This window comes from Phascolarctos cinereus, unplaced genomic scaffold (genome assembly GCF_003287225.1).
Source record: "Phascolarctos cinereus isolate Bilbo 61053 unplaced genomic scaffold, phaCin_HiC Scaffold_3;HRSCAF=262, whole genome shotgun sequence".
Classification (NCBI taxonomy): domain Eukaryota; kingdom Metazoa; phylum Chordata; class Mammalia; order Diprotodontia; family Phascolarctidae; genus Phascolarctos; species Phascolarctos cinereus.
Genome location: NW_027555736.1, coordinates 131,849,932 through 131,870,006, shown reverse-complemented (window position 1 = coordinate 131,870,006; position 20,075 = coordinate 131,849,932). Strand labels below are relative to the sequence as shown.

At 36.2% G+C, this 20,075-nt stretch overlaps 1 protein-coding gene across 1 annotated transcript in view; it reads left to right on the top strand.

Moving 5' to 3' along the window:
• Positions 1-20,075, top strand: part of IGF1R (insulin like growth factor 1 receptor) — a 385,064-nt gene that overhangs the window by 335,181 nt on the left and 29,808 nt on the right. The window contains exons 11-17 of the mRNA XM_020964050.2: positions 3,840-4,126; positions 5,257-5,393; positions 5,996-6,155; positions 11,104-11,209; positions 11,918-11,988; positions 17,284-17,513; positions 17,865-17,975. Of these exons, the coding sequence (XP_020819709.1) occupies positions 3,840-4,126; positions 5,257-5,393; positions 5,996-6,155; positions 11,104-11,209; positions 11,918-11,988; positions 17,284-17,513; positions 17,865-17,975 (1,102 nt within the window). The remainder of the gene's footprint in view (positions 1-3,839; positions 4,127-5,256; positions 5,394-5,995; positions 6,156-11,103; positions 11,210-11,917; positions 11,989-17,283; positions 17,514-17,864; positions 17,976-20,075) is intronic.

The following is a 20,075-nucleotide window of genomic DNA, read 5'->3' as shown; positions in this document are numbered from 1 at the left end:
TCTAAGTGATTTCTAAAGCTCCTTTGAACTCTTAAGTTCTATGATTCTAAGATACCAGTCTTCCTTAAAAACATAAGGAGAAGCAGGAAATAAAGACCTTTCATAAATGAGGGGAAAAGTACCATTTCCAAATCAGTCTTTTCTGTATTTACATCTGTCCTATGGACTCAGGGTATTATCCAGTACAATTAAAGTTGGTGTGTAGGTATCAAAGGACATTTTGCAAGTCAATTGAAAGCAGGAATTATTGAACTCCTCAGTGATTTGGATACTTGCATTTCCATTTTACTCACTGGTAAGCTGTCTTAATGGAAGATAACTGGCCTATGAGGCCAGTGTTTAGGGTCTTTCAGTGACATTCTATGTAAGCAGTCACATTTCCTGAATGTAGCTCTTTCAGTCTAGATTGGCAGTGACCATCCTTGCAATATGTAGTGTTTCAGAATGAGATGAATTTGGTGGTTTGATGATCAGCAAGGATAGGGATACATTTGTTCCACTTGTAGGTGGAAGGATACTGTTCAGTATGGATGCCGGAGTACTCCATGTTTTGAGTTCTTCCTACCCAAAAAGGTTGTTTTTGATGACTGCAGAAAACTCCCTGTATTCTAGATCTGTAGCAATAGCTTTCTTCACAAATTGTAAATGAGGTTAGAGTACAAGAGACAAAGAAAAGTTATGGGAAAGCAACCTTTATACAGTACCTGTGGGGATACTGAATTATAATCTAATTATTTTCTATAGGTAAAGTTAGGTAGACAAAGAGAGATATTCCTGGATGATGATTTCATCGGTTACTTCTACCTACCTTCCTAGTCTCTAAGAGCCCAGGAAAAAGCATTCTTTCCCATAACTCAAGGAGTCTTTCTACTCATTTGTTACTTATGAAATAATCAGATTTCATTTTGTGTACTGTAGTGATGCTCAGTTAATATTATACAGTACATAGACGTGCAGTTTTAGCCATTATAGTTCAGACATTCATTCCTCCAACTAAAAAGAAATATAAAATTGCTTGTTTTTTTTCTATAAGAAATAATGAAGACAGAAATGGGAGGGGAGGAGAGAACAAAATCTGTCTACTTATTTTTTCCCTTGTAATCTTAAGTATGTGCAAGTTGTAACAAAGTTATGAGTGTCAGGTGTGGTCCTAATGACAGAATAAGACTGAATCATAAAGGAGAGTTTTCTGTTTTGCAACTTAAATCATTAAAAATTATTTTAAAGCCTGTCATTCATTCTAAGTACTATTTATTTAGTCTTTGGACTGACACCAGTGAAGTTTGATTTATTACATGAAACATTGTCCAAAGTGTTTTAAAGTAGAATGGTATTTGTACATTTTCTGAAGTAGGAGGCTGGGTTTTTGGCAGTAAATGTTTTAAGCTTGCTAGTATCCTTTTAAAAAGCCCAGCATTTTGTTTTGTTCTCTGACATCTTAGCTTTTGAAAAGCATAACCTTTTTCCTGTGGGGATTTGTCAGGGAGGGTGGAAGGCACATGACTTAGTTAATATTTACTGTAGGTTGTATTATTTGGATAGTTTTATAAAGACTTTATTTCATGTCATCCCGTTTTCTTCCATCTCTGCTGAATTTCCTGAAAGATGTTGTTTTCCTTCTTTCAATTGTTTCAACAAACTCTGATCTATGATAAACAAAAGATACCAGCCTTGTAAATGGCTAAACTAGTAAGTGACTGTAAGTATTCTGAGTAGCAAGTAAATGTGAGATTGTGACATGGTGAGATTTCTCCATGGGATAAACCTAGACATCTTGTTACTTGTAGATCTAACTATTCCGTGTGTGGTTTGTTTTTTCCAGAGAAGGCAAGAGGCGAATTTTTTATGTGTGAGCCCAGGCCTCCTTAGCAGTAACTTGGATTTCCAGCCTTCTGCCTAGTGCTCTGTTTCTGTTTTGTGGGTGTGGGTTTTGTTTTGTATCTTGTGGGTGCCTCCCCCCACCCTATAATATTTTGAAAAAGAATACAGTACATAAACATAAAGCTATAACCTTGTGGTTTTATGTCTGCTAGAAATGAAGACATCTGTACTGTGACATCATCCTGCCCTGGCCTGTTTCTGATTTTGATGGGGGGCCCAGTGTTTTATAGCAAAAAGGAAGGAAATAAAAACTGTCTACTGTAGAATCAGTCTGAACAGTAGACTTGGAAATCATTAATGTTCCACCTCCCGGACCCTCTCCCATCTCCATAAACTTCGGTTGTTAGTTTTCCCCTTAGAGTCAAATATGCATCAACAAGATGTTAGCCAAATTGAGGTGGAATAAACAGATAAATTATTTCCTGGGATATCTTCCTCTTCATTTAAAAGTTTTCCTGCTTTTGCTTGGTCGTTCTATATTTCATCTGTGGAATTGCCCTGGACCAGAAAATAGGTGGATTTCTTGTTTCTCTCCCCTTGTATCTTAGCACCGTTTTCTTGGGATCTCTAAAATTATTTCCCAAGTACAATTCATTCTCTTTCTTCTACCTTCACTCGTTATTCTTTCTGTGATGCTGGAAACTGTTCGATAATCACCAACCCAGCGGTTTTTTGCCTCAGTGTGCCTTAAGGTTACGATGTAGGTTTCTTTTTTTTTCACCCACACATTTTATGTTCTTATTTGTTGATATTAATGTTAGGATTCTGGTTTTAGGGGTCAAATGTTGAGCCAAAGAACTCAGTTTTCTGCATCCCATAAAATCAAAATTAGGATCAATCACACCTTTTATCTTCTTGCCTCTTATCAGCTTGTTCAGTTGCTCTTCCCTTGTTTATTTCTTTAGAAAAATTTCCTCTTTCCCAGTTGCATTTTTTTTCCTTGTTATTATTGTTACAAGCTCAGGGACATGTTTTCATGTGAGATTGGGCATTGTTTTTTTTTTCCCCAATAATTCATCTTTGGAGCCAAATAAAGAGTAAAATAAAAGTCCTTGAAACACTTGAGTGCCCTCTTGTCTCCTGATGTTGAACTTCTCCAACCCATCTAGAACCAGGCCTGTTGTTTTAAGGGTCCTGCCTGCCTCTCTCTTGGCCCTCTAATGAATTTTAATGAGATATAGCTACTGGGTTTTTAACTTTTAATGCTTAATTGTGTGGTCTGTGAACCAGATGGCAGAATCATTCTGATCAAACATAAAAAGGATTCTGCATGCTCAGGTGATGACTTAAGGGCAGCTTTGCCTTTGGGTGTGTTTGGGTAACTCCTGTGGGCGTAGTGGAAAGATCCTGAGATTTCCAGGTCTGAGAATATAAAATCTACCCTTTAAAAAAAAAAGAAAAAGAAAAGAGAGAGGCTTCCAGTTTGTTCTCTTGTTCCTTTTCCTATCTGGTGATATAAAATACCATCTTTATATTTACCTACTCTGCATTTTCAGTGGCTGTTCTCCCTACCTAAGGCGCCTTCCCTCTTTATCACAGTCTCTTTGCTTCCCTGACTTACTTCGGTCCCAGCTAAGATCCTGCCTTCTTCAGGAAGCTTTTCCCAGTGCCCTTAATGCTAGTGCCTTTTGGCTGAGATTATGTCCGATTTATCCTGTCTGTATCTTGTTTGTACATAGTTTATTTGCATGTTGTTTCTTCCTTTAGACTGGAAGCTCCTTGAGGGCAGGGGCTGTTTTTTACCTTTTTTTATCCCCAGCACTTAGCATAGGTCATGGCACATAGCAGAAGCTTAATAAAGGCTTGTTGACTTTATTGGCTTTATTCTAAACCAGACGCAGACTTTTTTTTTCTTGTATTGGCAGCTTTTCCCGCTATGGTTCTTAATATTTTATTTACAGCTGTTTCTGCAAACAAAGTGGAAGCTTCTTAAAGCGAGGCTTTTGTTTTCCTTGCAGACCCGAACGGAGGCGTAGGGATGTCTTTCAAATTGCCAATTCCACGTTGCCCAGTCGGAACAGGAACACCACAATGGCAGATCACTTCACCAATATGTCAGACACAGAAGAGATTGAATCTGAATACCCATTCTTTGAGAGCAGAGTGGATAATAAAGAGAGGACTTTAATTTCTCATCTCAGGCCTTTTACTTTGTACCGAATTGATATTCATAGCTGCAACCACGAAGCTGATACTCTTGGCTGTAGTGCTTCTAACTTTGTCTTTGCAAGGACCATGCCAGCAGGTATGAGCCGATAGAGCAATAGCTCTTTTTTAAACACCTTGCTAATTAAAACTAATTAGGAAGCTTGTCAAAATGAATAACTTTGAATTATAGACTGTATTTAAAGAATTGGAGGAGGTTTTTTGGTTTGTTTTTAACATCACATACTCAAGGCATCTGAAGGAAGCTAGTGAAGTTTATAAATTAGCTGGGACCCTGCTTTAATGGATAGATAAATAAGAAGAGAATAATGACTTGTCATTACTATATCAAACTTCCAATCTAAACAGTGTTTACCTGCTTATTGTGTAGTTAATTTAGTTTACTTCCCCACATTTTTATAGCCTATATCCTCCTCCCCCTTTCCAATGAAATGTAAACTGAGCAAGGATTTTCTTGTCCTTGTATCCCTATACCTACCATAGTACCTTTGAGCATAGTAGGTATTTACTAATAACTTAATATTAATTATTAAAATAATATATTTGATAATTTAATTTAATAATAAAATAAATATTATTAAATAATAATAAGTGTTTATTTAATTGAATATGTCTGAGATGCCATGCCTTGTGTGTGTTTACTACCAAAGTGATTGAAAATGGTCCCTTCTTTTCAGTTGGTAAAAATATCCCCGTGTAATTTTGTTTACATTATTCGTTTGCTTAGGAAGCCTCTTTTTTTTTTCATAGTTAATACCAAGGTAAACTTGAGCTCAATCCCTTGTGAATTCTTGCATAGTCTAAGTTATGGAGTCCAAAGTAATGAGGCTTTACTGTACTGTTTGTAGTTGACTTTCTTATCCCGATTCTTTGCCCTCGAATAAAAAGCAGCTAATAGAGAAAACAGAGCTTATTTAGTTATTAGTTCTCCTCCTCCTCTCCCCCCACCAAGAGTACAAGTTGATACTTTAATTAAATGATAAGATTCTTGTAACTAAAGATGAGATTGTTTTTTGTGTGATGGCATCTTTCAGTCTATCAGTGTATGTTCAGTTCTGAAAACCATTCCTCTGAGCAATTTAGCTCTCTGGAGAATGCTACATTAAGCATAGATAATTTATTATTTTAACTGCTTCATATAAGTTGGTGTGATTTTTGTCTCTCATCTTTGATTGGCTTACTTTATCACTTGTGGGAAATGTTTTACAGAAGGAGCAGATAATATTCCTGGGCCAGTGCTGTGGGAACCAAGACCAGATAATACTGTCTACTTGAAGTGGTCAGAACCTGAAAATCCCAATGGACTGATATTAATGTATGAAATAAAGTATGGTCAGCAGGTAGAGGTAAGATCTGGACAGGGTTCTGTTTCCTTTTCCTGTGCTCGCATCAGATGAATATCATTTAGGCTGGAACTCTTTTTTTTATTATGAACTTTAAAAATTTTAAATCAAGAAATTTTTTAATGCTATTGTATGCCCTCCCCTAAACTAGGCAGAGGAAAGGAAGGAATGGGTAGTAAAATATGTTAAGACAAAATTCCTGAATTTTAAAAAAAGGTTTAGTTTTATGCCAGAAAATAACTTTGGGATACAGGTAACCAAACCAAAGATTATTTTTTCCCCCTACTAACCTTTTAGAGATTTTTTTCTAGTTAGATATGAAATCTACTTGCTTCAAACAAACTTGTATTTATCTTCCAAAATATTGCATAATGTTACAGTCACCTCTACTGAAGGAGAACCATTACTAGCGTCCTGCCTTCCGTGATTTTCTCTGTCCCCCTTCCCCCTTTTATTGGATATTGGTTCAGAAGGAGATGAAAATTAGAATACATTCACAGAGCTGAAGTCACCAGTAAGATGAAAATCTGAGACAGCAGCACGTGCCAGAAGAATCACAGAGCAGGTTTGGGAGAAGCTAATACGGACTATTGTATTTCATTTAGGATCAGCGGGAATGTGTTTCCAGACAGGAATACAGGAAATTTGGAGGGGCCAGGCTTACCCGGTTGAATCCCGGGAACTATTCAGCCCGTGTTCAGGCCACCTCTCTTTCCGGGAATGGATCATGGACTGACCCTGTATTCTTCTATGTCCCAGCCAAACGTAAGGCTTATGATAGTGTTGTTCTTTAGTCATGTCTAAGTCTTCGTGACCCTGTGGACCACACTATCCATGGGGTTTTCTCGGTAAAGATACTAGAGTGGTTTGCCATTTCTTTCTCCAAGGGATTAAGGCAAATAGAGGTTAAGTGACTTGCTCAGGGTCACACAACAAGTAAGTGTCTTGAGGCTAGATTTGAACTCAGGTCTTCCTGATTTCACCTAGTGCTCTATCCATTAAGCCATCTAGCTGCCCCAATTATGAAAGTCATCATAGATTTGTGTCACCACTCTGTCTGAAGTTGTGTGCCAAGGGTTTAACTCTTGTTCTTCTGGTGTGGTGGTGGGGCCTAGAAAAGGGAGGGGGAAAGAAGTGGTGCTGAACACTGACTCTAGAAGACAAGGGACAGATGTTTTCTCAGTCAGTTTTTTTGAAGTTAGGGTCATACTGAAGTGGGAGGAAAAGCAAAGCAAGTTAGCCACTTGCCTCCCAGCTATATGACATGTCTAGGTTGCTGAGCCCTTCATTAGAACTTAATTTAGATATCAGTCCATTTCACAAAACAACTGGATTGGCTTTGCAGTAAGTAGCCTGCCCAGAATCATCATTGGAACTTCTATTAGGGCTATTAGAAATAACATGAGAAGCACTTAGTACTGTTACCTATAGCTGTCTAAGTTGGGATATATAATGATGATTGTGATAATAAAGTCATCTAAAAGGCATGTTTTAAATGAAAGAAATCTCTTTAAATGTTCTCCATGATTCTTGATAACTATATGATGACAAATAACATGACCAGAAAGAATGTGAAAAAAATTTAAACAGTACCCAGCATGAGGCTGACCACACAGTAGGCATTGAATGGCTACCCATCGGTTGAACTAGACAGATTGACATTGATAAAACTTAGACTCCTCCATTATATTCAGTTTGACTGTATTAGTTGTTTTGCTTTTAATATTATTCTTTGTTGTATTCAGTGGTTATTCGATTTGGGAATCCCAGTGTTAAATGTTATTTCTCACAGAAAGTAGCATTTGGACAGTGTAGAATTATGGTCTTCCAGTTGATTATGATTCCATTTTGTCAGTGCAGAAGATAAGAGCCCTAAGCATTAAGGAAAGAACTCAAAAGATACTTGTTGCCTTAACTGGTACTCTTTGAGTTTCCAAATAACATTTACTATCAAAAGAAGTAATTGGTCATTGAAAATAAGGATTCCATATGTCATGAAAAGAAAAATAAGACATAGTAGAATTATAAGCCTGGAAGTAACTTAAAATCTGTTTTCAGTCATTTTGCTTTCATCTCCTGAACTTTTTCTTGAACCCTGACACCTGTCTAACCTAAGTTAGCCAATAAAAAAGGTTCCATCATTAACCTGTCATCAGTTCTAGTATCCAAAAACCCTGACAGTAATCATATAAATTTCCTCAAATTATTTTTCTGTGTGCCATCTGTTATCTTCAGAGAAAGCAAGTGCCAAGGCTTTCTTGAGGAATGGGAAGTTTAGATTCGTGATGAAACATGTTTTTGCCCATGTATTTGGGCAAAACATTTATCGTAGTGTAGAACACTCATTTTGAGGTAACTTTGTTTATTCCCATTAAGATGAAAACAGTCACAGTACTTTTCATGACAAAGCCACGTAACCTCATGTGTATCAGACTGGGATAGGGGAATGAGGAGTGCCTCCCCTGGTACAAATGGGTATATACTCCAAGGGGACATCTTACATATCTGTTTTATTATTGAGAAAGTTTTTCCTTATGTTAAAATCTTTGTCATTAAAGTTTAGTGTCATTTAATCATCACTGGAGATGGAGCCTTATTGGCAACTCTTCTCTTTATAGAAATCCTTTTTATGAACACTATTAAATTACCCTTCAGCCTTCTTTTCTTCAGACTAAATCATCTAGGTTTTTTTAGCTTTTTCTCATAGCTGAACATCTTGGGCCAAATTTTGTAGACCTTTATACATTTTGTTGTTTTCCTGTGGACATGTTGCGTTTTCTTCATGTGCTGCTTGAAACATTGAACCTCAAAAGAACACAGTGCAGCTTGACCACTAATACAAGTGATAGGAATGACACAAAATATCTTCTGAAAAAGACCCAGAAAAAAACCCTGCTAACTCTGATAACTGTCAATGACATGAAGATATTTTCAGCAATGCATAAATGGCAGCCTCTTCTGCCTTAGAATTGAACCATACATTAGGAATAATGGATTTTTATTCTGCCTATCTAACCTGTCTTAAAGCAAAGAATAGAATAACTATGAAGTACTTGGTTAATATTCTGGCATGATTTAAATCCAACAAACATTTATTAAGTTCCTGCTTCAGAAGAAATGAGACAGTGGTCCCTGACATCACTCAGTTTATAATCTACATGGAAGAGACGAATATTACAAAGCGTTAAGTAAGATTAAAGGAGATAAAAGGCAGTTTTGACTGGCTAGAGAAGATCAGAGAAGGCTTCATGGAAGAGTAGGCCCATTCGAGATAGGTCTGGACAGGCAGAGCCAGCAACATGCTGTTTGGGTAGATTCCAGGAGTAAGTATGGACCAAAGTAACAGCAAAGAAAGACTGGAAACTATTGGCTGTATATAAGGGATGGCTAGTAGGACAGTTTGATTGGAGCACAGGATATTTACTGAAGAATAGCAGGAGATAAGGTTGCAAAGGATTGCAAAATGAAAGATTTTCAGCAGAGGCATGACAGCATGCAAATAGTGCATAAGGAAGGGATATCTTTTTATTCTGTGAAGGATGGATTAGAACAGAGGTCCATAGAAACCCTAAGTCAGTCAATAAACATTTATTAAATGTCTGCTGTGTGCCAGGTACTGTGCTGAGTGCTGGGTATGCAAAGAAAAGTAAAAGACGGCCTCTGCCCTCAGGGAGCTCATAGTCTAATGGAGAACACAACATGCAAACAACTATGTATAAACGTGAGAGATTATTAACAGAGGGAAGGCACTGGAATCATAGGGAATAGGGAAAGACTTCCTATAGAAGGTGAGATATTACCTGGGATTTAAAGTAAGCTAAGGAAGTCGAAATAAAAATGAGTAGGAAGAACATTCCAGGAATAGGGGACAGCCTATGAAAATGAGAGTCCATGGTAGGTTTCAAGGGATCTTGAGGAGATGGATGGGAAAAAATATTATGTTTTTATTTCAAAATAATTGGTTTCCTTTGTTATCCAATGTATTTTACTTTATGCATTTAAAAACATTATTCTGATAAAGGGTCCATAGGTTTCACCAGACAGTCAAAATCTATAGCACTCAAAGAAGTTTAAGAATCTTTAGATGAGAGGGAGGGAGAATATGGAGGTAAGAAAAGCAGTTAGAAGATGATTGCAATCATTTAGTTCAGTTTAAGTTAGTAATAGTAGAAATGGAAAAGAATGAACAACATTGATTAGAGAATGGCTGAACAAATTGTAGTACACAAATGTAATCCATAATAACTATGCCATAAGAAACAATTCACGTGAAGAATTCTGTAAAGCATGAGAAGACTTATACAAATTGATGCAGAGTGAAATACGCAAAACCAGAAAAAGAGTATACATGATGACTACAAGCAATCATGTAAATGGAAACAACAACCAACCCCCCCCCCACCAACCACCCCAAATGAACATTGATTAAAATGACTGAACCTGGCCCCTACAGAAGAGCTGAGAAAATGCTTTTCCAGGCTTCTTTCTGAAGTCGGAGAAGTTTGGGAGTGGAACATTGTTTATGTTCTGAGTCTCACTTAACTCTTGGTTAGTTTTGTTGAATTTCCTTTTTTTCCTCATTTTAAAAAATTCTCTAATTACAAAGGCTAGCTCATTAAAGGAGGAGGCAGCAGTTTTAGAAACTGATGATTAGGGGCGGCTAGGTAGTGCAGTGGATAGAGCACCAGCCCTGGATTCAGGAGGACGTGAGTTCAAATGCGGCCTCAGACACATAACACTTACTAGCTGTGTGACTCTGGGCAAGTCACTTAACCCCATTGCCTAGTTAAAAAAAATAAAAATAAAATAAAATGAAAAGAAACTGATGATTAAAAAAAGAAACTGGTTATTAAAAAAAAAGATAGCCATTAAAAATATGTTTAAAAATGATGGGGCAGATATAGAGATATTGTTAAATAATAAATAAACATTAATTGATTGGAGGAAAAATTGACAAGACCTCACAACTTATTGCCTATGGAAGGTGAAGTAGATGGTAGAGTCAAAGGTGATAGCATGGCTTAAAAGTATGGTTGACAAGTTGAATGGTGGTATCACTGACAGAAATAGAGAAGTGAGAAAAGGGAACCAATTTTGAGAGAAAGATAAGAAGTTTGATTTTAGAAATGTTCATTTAAAAGAAAGGAATGTAGGAAATGAGCATTTATCAAGCACTTACAATGTGCCAAGCACTGTGCTTAGCGCTTTACAAATATAATCACATTTGATCCTCACAATGACCCTGGGAGGCTGCTGTTATTATCCCCATTTTACAGATGAGGAAGCTGAGTAGTGTTTGAGGCTGGATTTGAACTCAGTTATTCCTGACTTCAGACTGAATGCTCTATCTACTACTGTACCATGTAGCTGCCTAAATGTTAATAAAATACAGATACAGTGCTTTCTCCTATTCAGATGTTTTGCTACTTCAGAATGCCTTTTTTTTTTTTACTTAGAAAGAAAGATGAGTACAGTCCTCTGATCACTCACCAATAAGAAACTTAGGGGGTTTTGCTTCTAGTTTTTGCTAGAAGATCTTAATGTTAGTTTACCTTCCAGGATATCTGATTAAATTTCATAGAGGTTTTTTTGGGGGGTGGGGGTGGGGAGGGAGTGGTATTAAAGAAGTTGGGCAGATTTTTAAATTTCAGTAATTGCTTGAAATAAAAATGTTCCATGTTATTTAATATACTTTATTTCCTCATCTCTGCAGCACCTGACTACGAAAACTTCATTCACTTAATGATCGCTCTCCCCATCGCAGGATTATTTATACTTGGTGGAATACTGATAATGTGGTATGTCTACAATAAAAAAAGGTAAGAAGTCCATGCTTCTCAAGTTGTCATTGTATGTTTGAACATTAAAATTAGGAGTCATGGCAGTTTGGTGTTTACCTAAAAGTAAAGAGACTTTGTAAATCTGTCTTGTTACGGAATTTAACTGTAGCCTTTAAAAAAAGGGGAAATGCCATAACTTAGCATGATCTTCAGTTTATATATTCTTTAAAGGAAAGTAAGATATGAAGTTGTTGAAATCTTTCATAATTGTTTTATATGTAGTTTCAAGGTTTTCTTCTTTTTTTAAAATAAAGTTGTTTCTGTTGCATTAACTAACTTTCCCAAATACAACATATGGCCCCCTTTGCCAAATGGCCTCTTTTATTTTAATTGAAGAAAAAAATATAATGTTTTTTTCCTTGAAGAGGAACTTATGAATTTGGAGTTTTTCCAAAGATGCTCCTTTCTGTCTTTAGGAATATGTAGCCTCACTATGACTGGGGCAAGATGGTCCTAAACTACTAAAGAATGTAATGGAATTTCATGGAAAGCTATATACTGAGCCACATTTAGAAGAAATTATGAATATATTAGAGTTATTATAAGAATCAAAGCTATCCCTCTTCATCTCCTCTGTTAATACTTAATAGAACATATAAAGTAAGAGATGTGAATGGAGAGGGAAGGATAGTTGGACATGTCACATGTGTAGGGTTTTGAAAAATTATATTTTAAATCTTTTGACAGAAACAGTGACAGATTAGGGAATGGAGTTCTATATGCATCTGTCAATCCAGAGTACTTCAGTGCTGCAGATGGTAAGTGTTTAAACACATTTGCACACATGTGTGATTTCTAGATTTGGGGTATTAACTAATGGAAATGATATGCTTCATAGTGTTGCAAAAAATGAAAACTCACATTTATATTTATAGTTATAACTCAATAAAGGCCACTAGGTGGCACAATGGATAGACCCCAGAGTCAGGAAGACCTGAGTTCAAATCTACCGTATGAACTTACTAGTTATATGACCCCAAGCAAGTTATTAAACCACTGTCTGCCTCAGTTTCCTTATCTTTAAAATAGAGATAACACCTACCTCTCCATGATTATTATGAAGATTAAATAAGACAATAAATAATATAATAAAGCTTTGACAGTTTTAAAGTGATATACAAATACTAGTTGCTATGGTGGTTGTTATTATTATTATTATTATTATTTTGCAAATAGCTCTGTTGAGAGAGATTTCACCAGTATCATTGTCACCCTTTTACATAAGAGGAACCTAAGACTCATACAAGGAGAGTGCTTTGCACAAAGTCCTATTAAGTGACTGAAGACAGCATTGACTTTAATTCTGTCATTGCTAATATTTTTTTTAAAACCTAAGGTTAAGAAGGGTTGTCTTATCCAAATGGTTTACTTGGTATTCTTTAGTTCTAGAAATCTCGGTCATAGAATATCATTGCTATAAAATGAAGAAATAGACCAAAAAAAATTACAGTAGTAGAGGACCTCAACACTACATAGTATAAACACACTTCTGAATGTAACCTATACCATGATCATTTTAATTACGTGAAATGTGATGCTCCAATTGCAAAGATTCTTAAGCAATTCTAGGTACGAGAATGTTCATGTCTGGAAAAGAGATAATTATGATGTTGACAAATGTATTTTAGATTCAGATAGTTTTTATATGTTGAAAATAATTTTTGTCTACTTAAGGACATTCTTTGTAGCTTTCATATTTATTTATTATCCTTATTAAAATCTTACTGGAATTTATTTTCTTCCTTTCTCTTTTATTCCTGTTTCACCAATATCATAAAGTTTACCTTCTCTCTATCTCCTCCATTTTCTTTTTGCCATTACTGAATATGGTTTAGCAGGTCAGCTTTTGTTTGTTTGTTTGTTTGTTTTGATTCTTTTTTAGATTTCACCAAAGTCCCATTCTGATTCTTCTTCTTAGCATACAGGTCACAGTGAATTCTCAAAGGCTGTGTCAACATAGTACAACTCCCATGGATCCTGCCAAGCTGAAAAGCTTTGTGTATGGCCCCAGAAAAAAAAAATGTGTTCCTGTCATCTGAAAACTATTGAATTAATTTATGAAAGGCCCATCACCATTTAGTTGTTGGTTTCCAGGTGATGCTTTTTGTCTTGGGCTACAACAACTCATAAAGATTTCCTACTAATAATAAAAGGAGGAGTTGTAGGTGCTCTGCATCAGTCCAGGATTTGTCTCTATCAATGAAACTATGGCTTCTTGGAGTATTTAATTATAGTAACCAAATCAAGACCTTGAAACAAAGAGGAATTGGTCATGTTTAATGATATTAGAGGAGAGAAGAAAATGTTCGTGACTGTTGAAGGAAGGGTATGAAAAGAAAATTAACTTTCTTTCTTCTCTAAGAGTTCAAGCAAAGAGTGAGAAATAAGAGAGAACATTAACACTATGAAAAGTGGTGATTATTATTAACACACTAGATGATATGTGAAAGCATTTTTTAAAAATTAAAGTATCTTATGAATGTAAGAAGTTCTCACATTTATATTGGCAAATAATGTAGAGTAAATAAGAATTAGAGAAATAAAAGTTCATAGACTAGATGAGAAAATGAGAAATAATTTACTATATCTTCTTTTGCATAGAAAAGACCACACCATAAATAGCCCAGACAGATGAGGATGTGTACTGTTTCAGAATAAAACCAAACACGGAAGGTGCATGCATATTTGTAGCTTTGACAGTGAAATGTCAAGTGAGATTTAGGAATACATTAATGTAGCAAAATAGACTCTGTGATGGTTTTGATTTTACACTGAGGGAATAATGAATAATTCTGATAACTGAGGGTCTCTGTTCTGACTATTTTCAAAATGTCAGTCAACCTACTTTAAAAACCTTAGTGTCAGCTAGACCGATTGGTTAGAACACCGTCACCTCATTTGAACCTAATTTCTCCAGCCTTTTGACAAGCAGAATATAGGTGGTTCCCTCAAAAGGTGACAAAGTGACATTGTGATTCAGAAGTAGCTTAAAAACCCACTTTTCCCCAAAAATGAACTTGCCTATAACCATTTTCCAGAACACACACTGAAAATATCCAACAGGAAAGAGCTGATAGCCATTGTTCACGTAGCCCTCCAGGTGACTGGGGAAGCTTATGACTTTTGGTTGAACTATATTCTTTTTGGCTTAGTGTAGTAGTTTTCCTATGGATAAATGTATAAAGGGAAGAATTTACTGACCTCAGAGGTCTTTCCCTCCAAGAAATAAGTTTAACTGTTTTAAACTCCACGTTTTACTGCACACTGAATAGTTAATTCTGATTAAAAAGCAAACCACTTTCCTGAGACAAATGGTTATGGACCCTGACTTTTATAGCCCCTAAGGCAGCATTGTAAATAGTCTTACCTATTGGGCAGTCTTGCATAGTTCTAGTCTTAAGTGAGCTACCTTCTTATTTTTTAGTGTATCAACTCTCTAAGCATATGGAGTGCAAACGTGCTTTTGTGAAATTTCTCAAGATTTGTATGCTCTGAGTATTAAATTCTTATGAAGCAAAGTTAGGAATTAGTTTGTAGCCCAGATTTGTAAATATTCCTATGGGTGATTCTTGAGTGGTATTTATTCTTTCTAATGTTGCCTTGAAGACTTCAATCAAATGTAGTACTTGGGACCTGATTGCCTTATGGAGAAACTATTAGCAATAGCTGGAGTAAATACTGACAGAGAACTATTTTCTCTCCCATGAAGTTAGTTATCCTGAAGTACTCTGATTTCTGAATGAGTGGGACCACATAAGTGCAGTTACAAGCTCATCCTGTCCTAATAGAGCCTTTTTGTCCTAACCACCTCCCTCCCACCCAAGATATTGCATAATAATAGTGCCTTTTGGTACTAGTTTCAGCCAGTTCTTTGTTGGCACTATTATTAGCATTTATTTTACCTTAGATTTTCTACATCCAGATCTTGAGTAAATTGATACAGCCCCTGGTTACTTGAAGTTAAAATGATCTGGGGTTTTATGTGTAGTGTCTTACATGTGGTAAGCACTCAATAAATATTTGTTAGAATAAAAATAAAATAAACCTGAAATAGCTGTCCTGCCCATTTTAGAGTTGTCCTCAATCCTCTTCTTTTTTGGTTTGGCTACTCTCCACATGGATGAAGACAGGCAGCATACAAACTTTCTGAAATTCTTCTTATCCCTTTCCTTTTGTGAATCTCTTTTCTACCTTCAGTTTATTTTGCCATTGGACAGTGAACTAAAGAGCTGAACTAGATAGAGAGCCACTGCTTCCTAAACCATATCTTGAGTCCAGTGTTTTAAGGGGCTTCAAAGGACCTCTCTTTTGGTTTTTCATCTATTCTTATGTGGATACTGTATAGTGATTATTTGTGAAATTCAAAACATTTGAGTAACACTAATATCCAGTATTATTGCAATCTCTTCCATGAAAGTTCTACTTTAGTGGTTTATCTGAGCATGATGACCCTGTGATCTTGAAGCCTTAACCAGCAGAACACAGAACTGTTGTGTTTATTTTGGGTGGAGAGAGAGAGGCAGTCATTTTTAAAAAATTTTGAGTTCCAAATTCTCTTCCTTCCTTCCACCCATTGAGAAAGCAAGCAATATGATACCCATTATATATGTGAAGTTCTGCAAAGCATATTTCTGTATTAGCCATGTTGTTAAAAAAACAAACAAACAAACAAACAAACCACCACCACCAAAAAGAAAGCAAGAAAAACAAATTTTAAAAAATGCTTCAGTTTGCACACAGAGTTTATCAGTTCTCTCTCTCTCTGGAGGTGGAGAACATTTTTCACCATGAGTTCTTTGGAATTATTCAGGATTATTGTATTGATCAGACTAGATAAGTCTTTTATAATTGATTATTGTTATAATATTACTGTATTATATACATTATTTTGGTTCTGCTCACTTCATTTTGCATCAGTTCATATACATTTTACCAAGTTTTTCGGAATCCATCTCCATCATCATTTCTTTTATTTTTTTCTTTTTGGTGAGGCAGTTGGGGTTAAGTGAATTGCCCAGGGTCACGCAGCTGGTAAGTGTCAAGTGTCTGAGGCTGGATTTGAACTCAGGTCCTTCTCACTCCAAGGCCAGAGCTCTAGCCACTGCACCATCTAGCTGCCCCTCCTTCATCATTTCTTACAGCACAATAGTATTCTATCATAATCATATACCATAACTTGTTCAGCCATTACCCAAATGATGGTTATCCCCTCAGTTTCTAATTCTTTGCTATCACAAAAAGAACTGCTATAAATATTTTTGTACAAATAGGTCCTTTTCCCTTTTCTTTCATCTTTTTTGGGATACAGACCTAGTAGCAACATTACTGGGTCTGAGAGTGTGCATAATTTTATAGCCCTTGGGCACAGTTTCACATTTTTCTCCAGAATGGCTGGACCACTTCACAACTCCATCAAGAACCTATTTTTTCACATCTCTTCTAGCATTTGTCATTTTCCTTTTCTGTCATTCTAGTATGAGGTGGTACTTCAGAGTTTTTAAAATTTGCATTACTCTATTAGTGATTTAGAGCATTTTCTCATATGACTCTTCATTGTTTTGAATTCTTCTGCAAACTACCTAGATCACAAAACTTGATAAGGCCTACCAGGCTGGAAAATCCTAGGAATGGTGACAAAATTTGTCATCTGAAGACCAGCCCAAGTTCAAAGAGGTCTATTTCTAAAAATCTGACCACTAGATGATGGATTGTAGTTGTTATTTTTTTCAGTTCAGGGTTTCATGTTTACTAAAATATTGAGAAGTTAGAATCTACATTGGTGGAAAGAAAACTGATATTACTGAAATCACAGATACATGAAATACTGAGATTTGCTAAGTTTACTGATTGTTTTCATGGGAAGCTCTTAGAACACTAAAATGAACTAATGTCATTGTTTCCTGACATTATTCCTCCGTAGATTTTAGTTATTGATGTCCTGAGCAAATTGACCAGTGGCTTATCTGTTCCATGTTCATATGTTGGAAGGGTTTTGTTTTAGTGTTCGCCTTAAATATATTTAAACAAAATACCGTCTGTTTCTTCTTTTCCAGTGTATGTTCCAGATGAGTGGGAGGTACCTCGAGAGAAGATCACCATGAGTCGAGAACTTGGGCAGGGTTCATTTGGGATGGTATATGAAGGAGTTGCAAAGGGCGTGGTGAAAGATGAGCCTGAAACCAGGGTAGCCATCAAAACAGTCAATGAAGCAGCAAGCATGCGGGAGAGAATTGAATTTCTCAATGAAGCTTCAGTAATGAAAGAATTCAATTGTCATCATGTGGTAAGAAGAAAATCTTTATAGATGCAGTGTGTGTGTATGGGGAAATCTGAAATGGAAAGACTGTGGAAAAAAGCTCCTTTTACTTCTATGTGTACATATTTAGAGTTGACCTCTTAGTTATCTGTATCCAGAAATCAATGATAGTCATTACTGTATATCTTCCTATGCATGCTGCTTTATTAGATGTGATCTAGAGGATGTTAGACATAACCCTCTTGTTTTGTATGCGCTAAAACCTTCTGCTCGTCACTTAGATCAAGCAGCACTATAAGATGGTATTAGCAGTAGAGGAGAGGATAGGAACAAAGTCGTGTGAACTTAGTATCTGAGTCATCTGGTTTTCCCTTCCAGGTGCGTTTGCTTGGAGTAGTGTCCCAGGGCCAGCCAACATTAGTCATCATGGAATTGATGACACGAGGGGATCTCAAAAGTTACCTCAGATCTCTGAGGCCAGAGACAGAGGTCAGTTTTTATTTTCACACCTTTAAAAACTATAGCAATGTCAGTTATTACTTTTGTTACTTCTACTACTACTACTTACTACTACTATTACTGATTCTACTACAACTACTACCACCACCACCACTACTACTACTACTATGACTAGTAGTAGTCATAGTAGTAGTACTAGTACTATAGCAACTACTACTACATTTCTTTTCTCTTACCTGAGAGTTAGGAGACCTATGTTGCATTCCTTGTTCTATTGCTCTTCAGCTTTCTGGGCCTTGTATAGTCACTTTCCCTCTGTGCCTCAGTTTTTTCACTTATAAAATGATGGCTGCACAAGGTGACCTTAGGTTCATTTCAGCTATTAAAGAGCCTATGATTTTATGATGTTATCCTGTGTTTAAAAATCTGTCTTCAGGGATAGATGGGATCTTTAAAACACTAGCCTATTTTCAAAGGTTTTTAGTTATGTGTCACATAATGGGTGATAATTAATTGATCTAAACTCTTTCCCAGCTAGAGAACTTAATATGTTGCAAGAAGTCCTTTCTATAAAATCAGAAGTTGCATATAGTTTCTTGCTATTGCATCTGGAAAGTTGCTATGAGGGTATTTAAAAATGAATTCACCTCCTCCTTCTCCACCCATGTGCACATGCCATCACCTTATTCATGAAGCCTTCATGGTTGAGGCATGTATCCTTATGACTATGCAACTAGATTAACAGAATCCCCTCTTCAGAGGACTGAAGAGTTATCTTGCTTAGAGTTTAAAATAGAAAACAACACTTCAGTCTTGCATTAGTGAATGTTTTCACTGGAATAAGTACAAACCAACAGTTGGCCCATGAGTTCAAATTCTCATTCCACCAGTGAGTTTTGGAGCCATTTTTAGATGTTCCTCAGTGTCCCAGTTTCCTAAGCCTGTATCGGGCATGAGTAAAATTTAATGTCTTCTAAAGCAAATCACTAGATGAATGTTGAATAATGATGCTAGCCACATAAGCACTTGGGTATGAAATTTCACATTTTTAAGTGCAACAGACTAGCTGTTTTCAGTTGGGCCTATGAAGAGTTTAAAATTCTTTGTAGCATTGACCCTGTTTTGCCAATTGCTGTGTAGGTGAACCTTTCTACTTCCTAAAGTTTGGGATTTGCTCTGTAGAAACCTCTTTATCCCTATCTCTCCTGCATTCTATTAGCTTTTCTCCATTTGAGCACATTTTTTGTTTTATTTTTCATTAAATATAAACCTTTACCACCTCCCAAGTGGAACTTCCTTCATTTTAGTTCCAAAGGATGATTCATTTCTGATTTCATTGTCTCTTTAACAGTCTGTGGGTATAACTCCTCAAGAACTTTGAATGTGATGTCTACGAAGGCACAAGTAACTCAAAGATTCTGCTTTAAAAATGTGTCTATACCACACTTTGAAAACCGTTGATAAACAATTCAATTTAGCTTTTAAGACTACTTTTATCATGTGTGATTCTTATTGTTGAATGATGGTTTGTCGGAAAATTAAACTTGTGGGATAAATTCAATTGTGCTCCAGCTTACATTGAGAGGAAAAACTTCATTAATGATGAAAGGTTATAAGTGCATCTGTTTTCCAAACAATTTAAAGAAGATCCAAAATGAGCTTTCAAGGCCTCCACTTTCTCCACTTTTCTCTTCAACTACTCCCTTCCACTTTTCCTGTTAACTTGCTCAGAGATTGAGAATTGGGAGACCTGGGTAGTCTTCCATTAAGTAGGTTTATGGCCATTGGAAAGTCATACCTCTATGAAGGTGTTTCCTAATCTGTAAAATGAAGATGGTAAACAAAATGATCTTCATGGTGATTTCTTAGTTCCATGATTCTGAAGCAATTCATTTTCTTTTAGTGTCACCTAATGAGGTACGTGGGCAGCTAAGTGGCGCAGATAAAGTGCTGGGCCTGGAGTCAGGAAGACTCATTTTCCCGAGTTCAAATTTGTACTCAGATATTTAGTAGCTATGTGACCCTGGGCAAGTCACTTAATGATGTTTGTCTTGGTTTCCTTATCTGTAAAATGATCCAGAGAAGGAAACGAAAAACTACTCCAGTTTCTTTGCCAAGAAAACCCCAAAT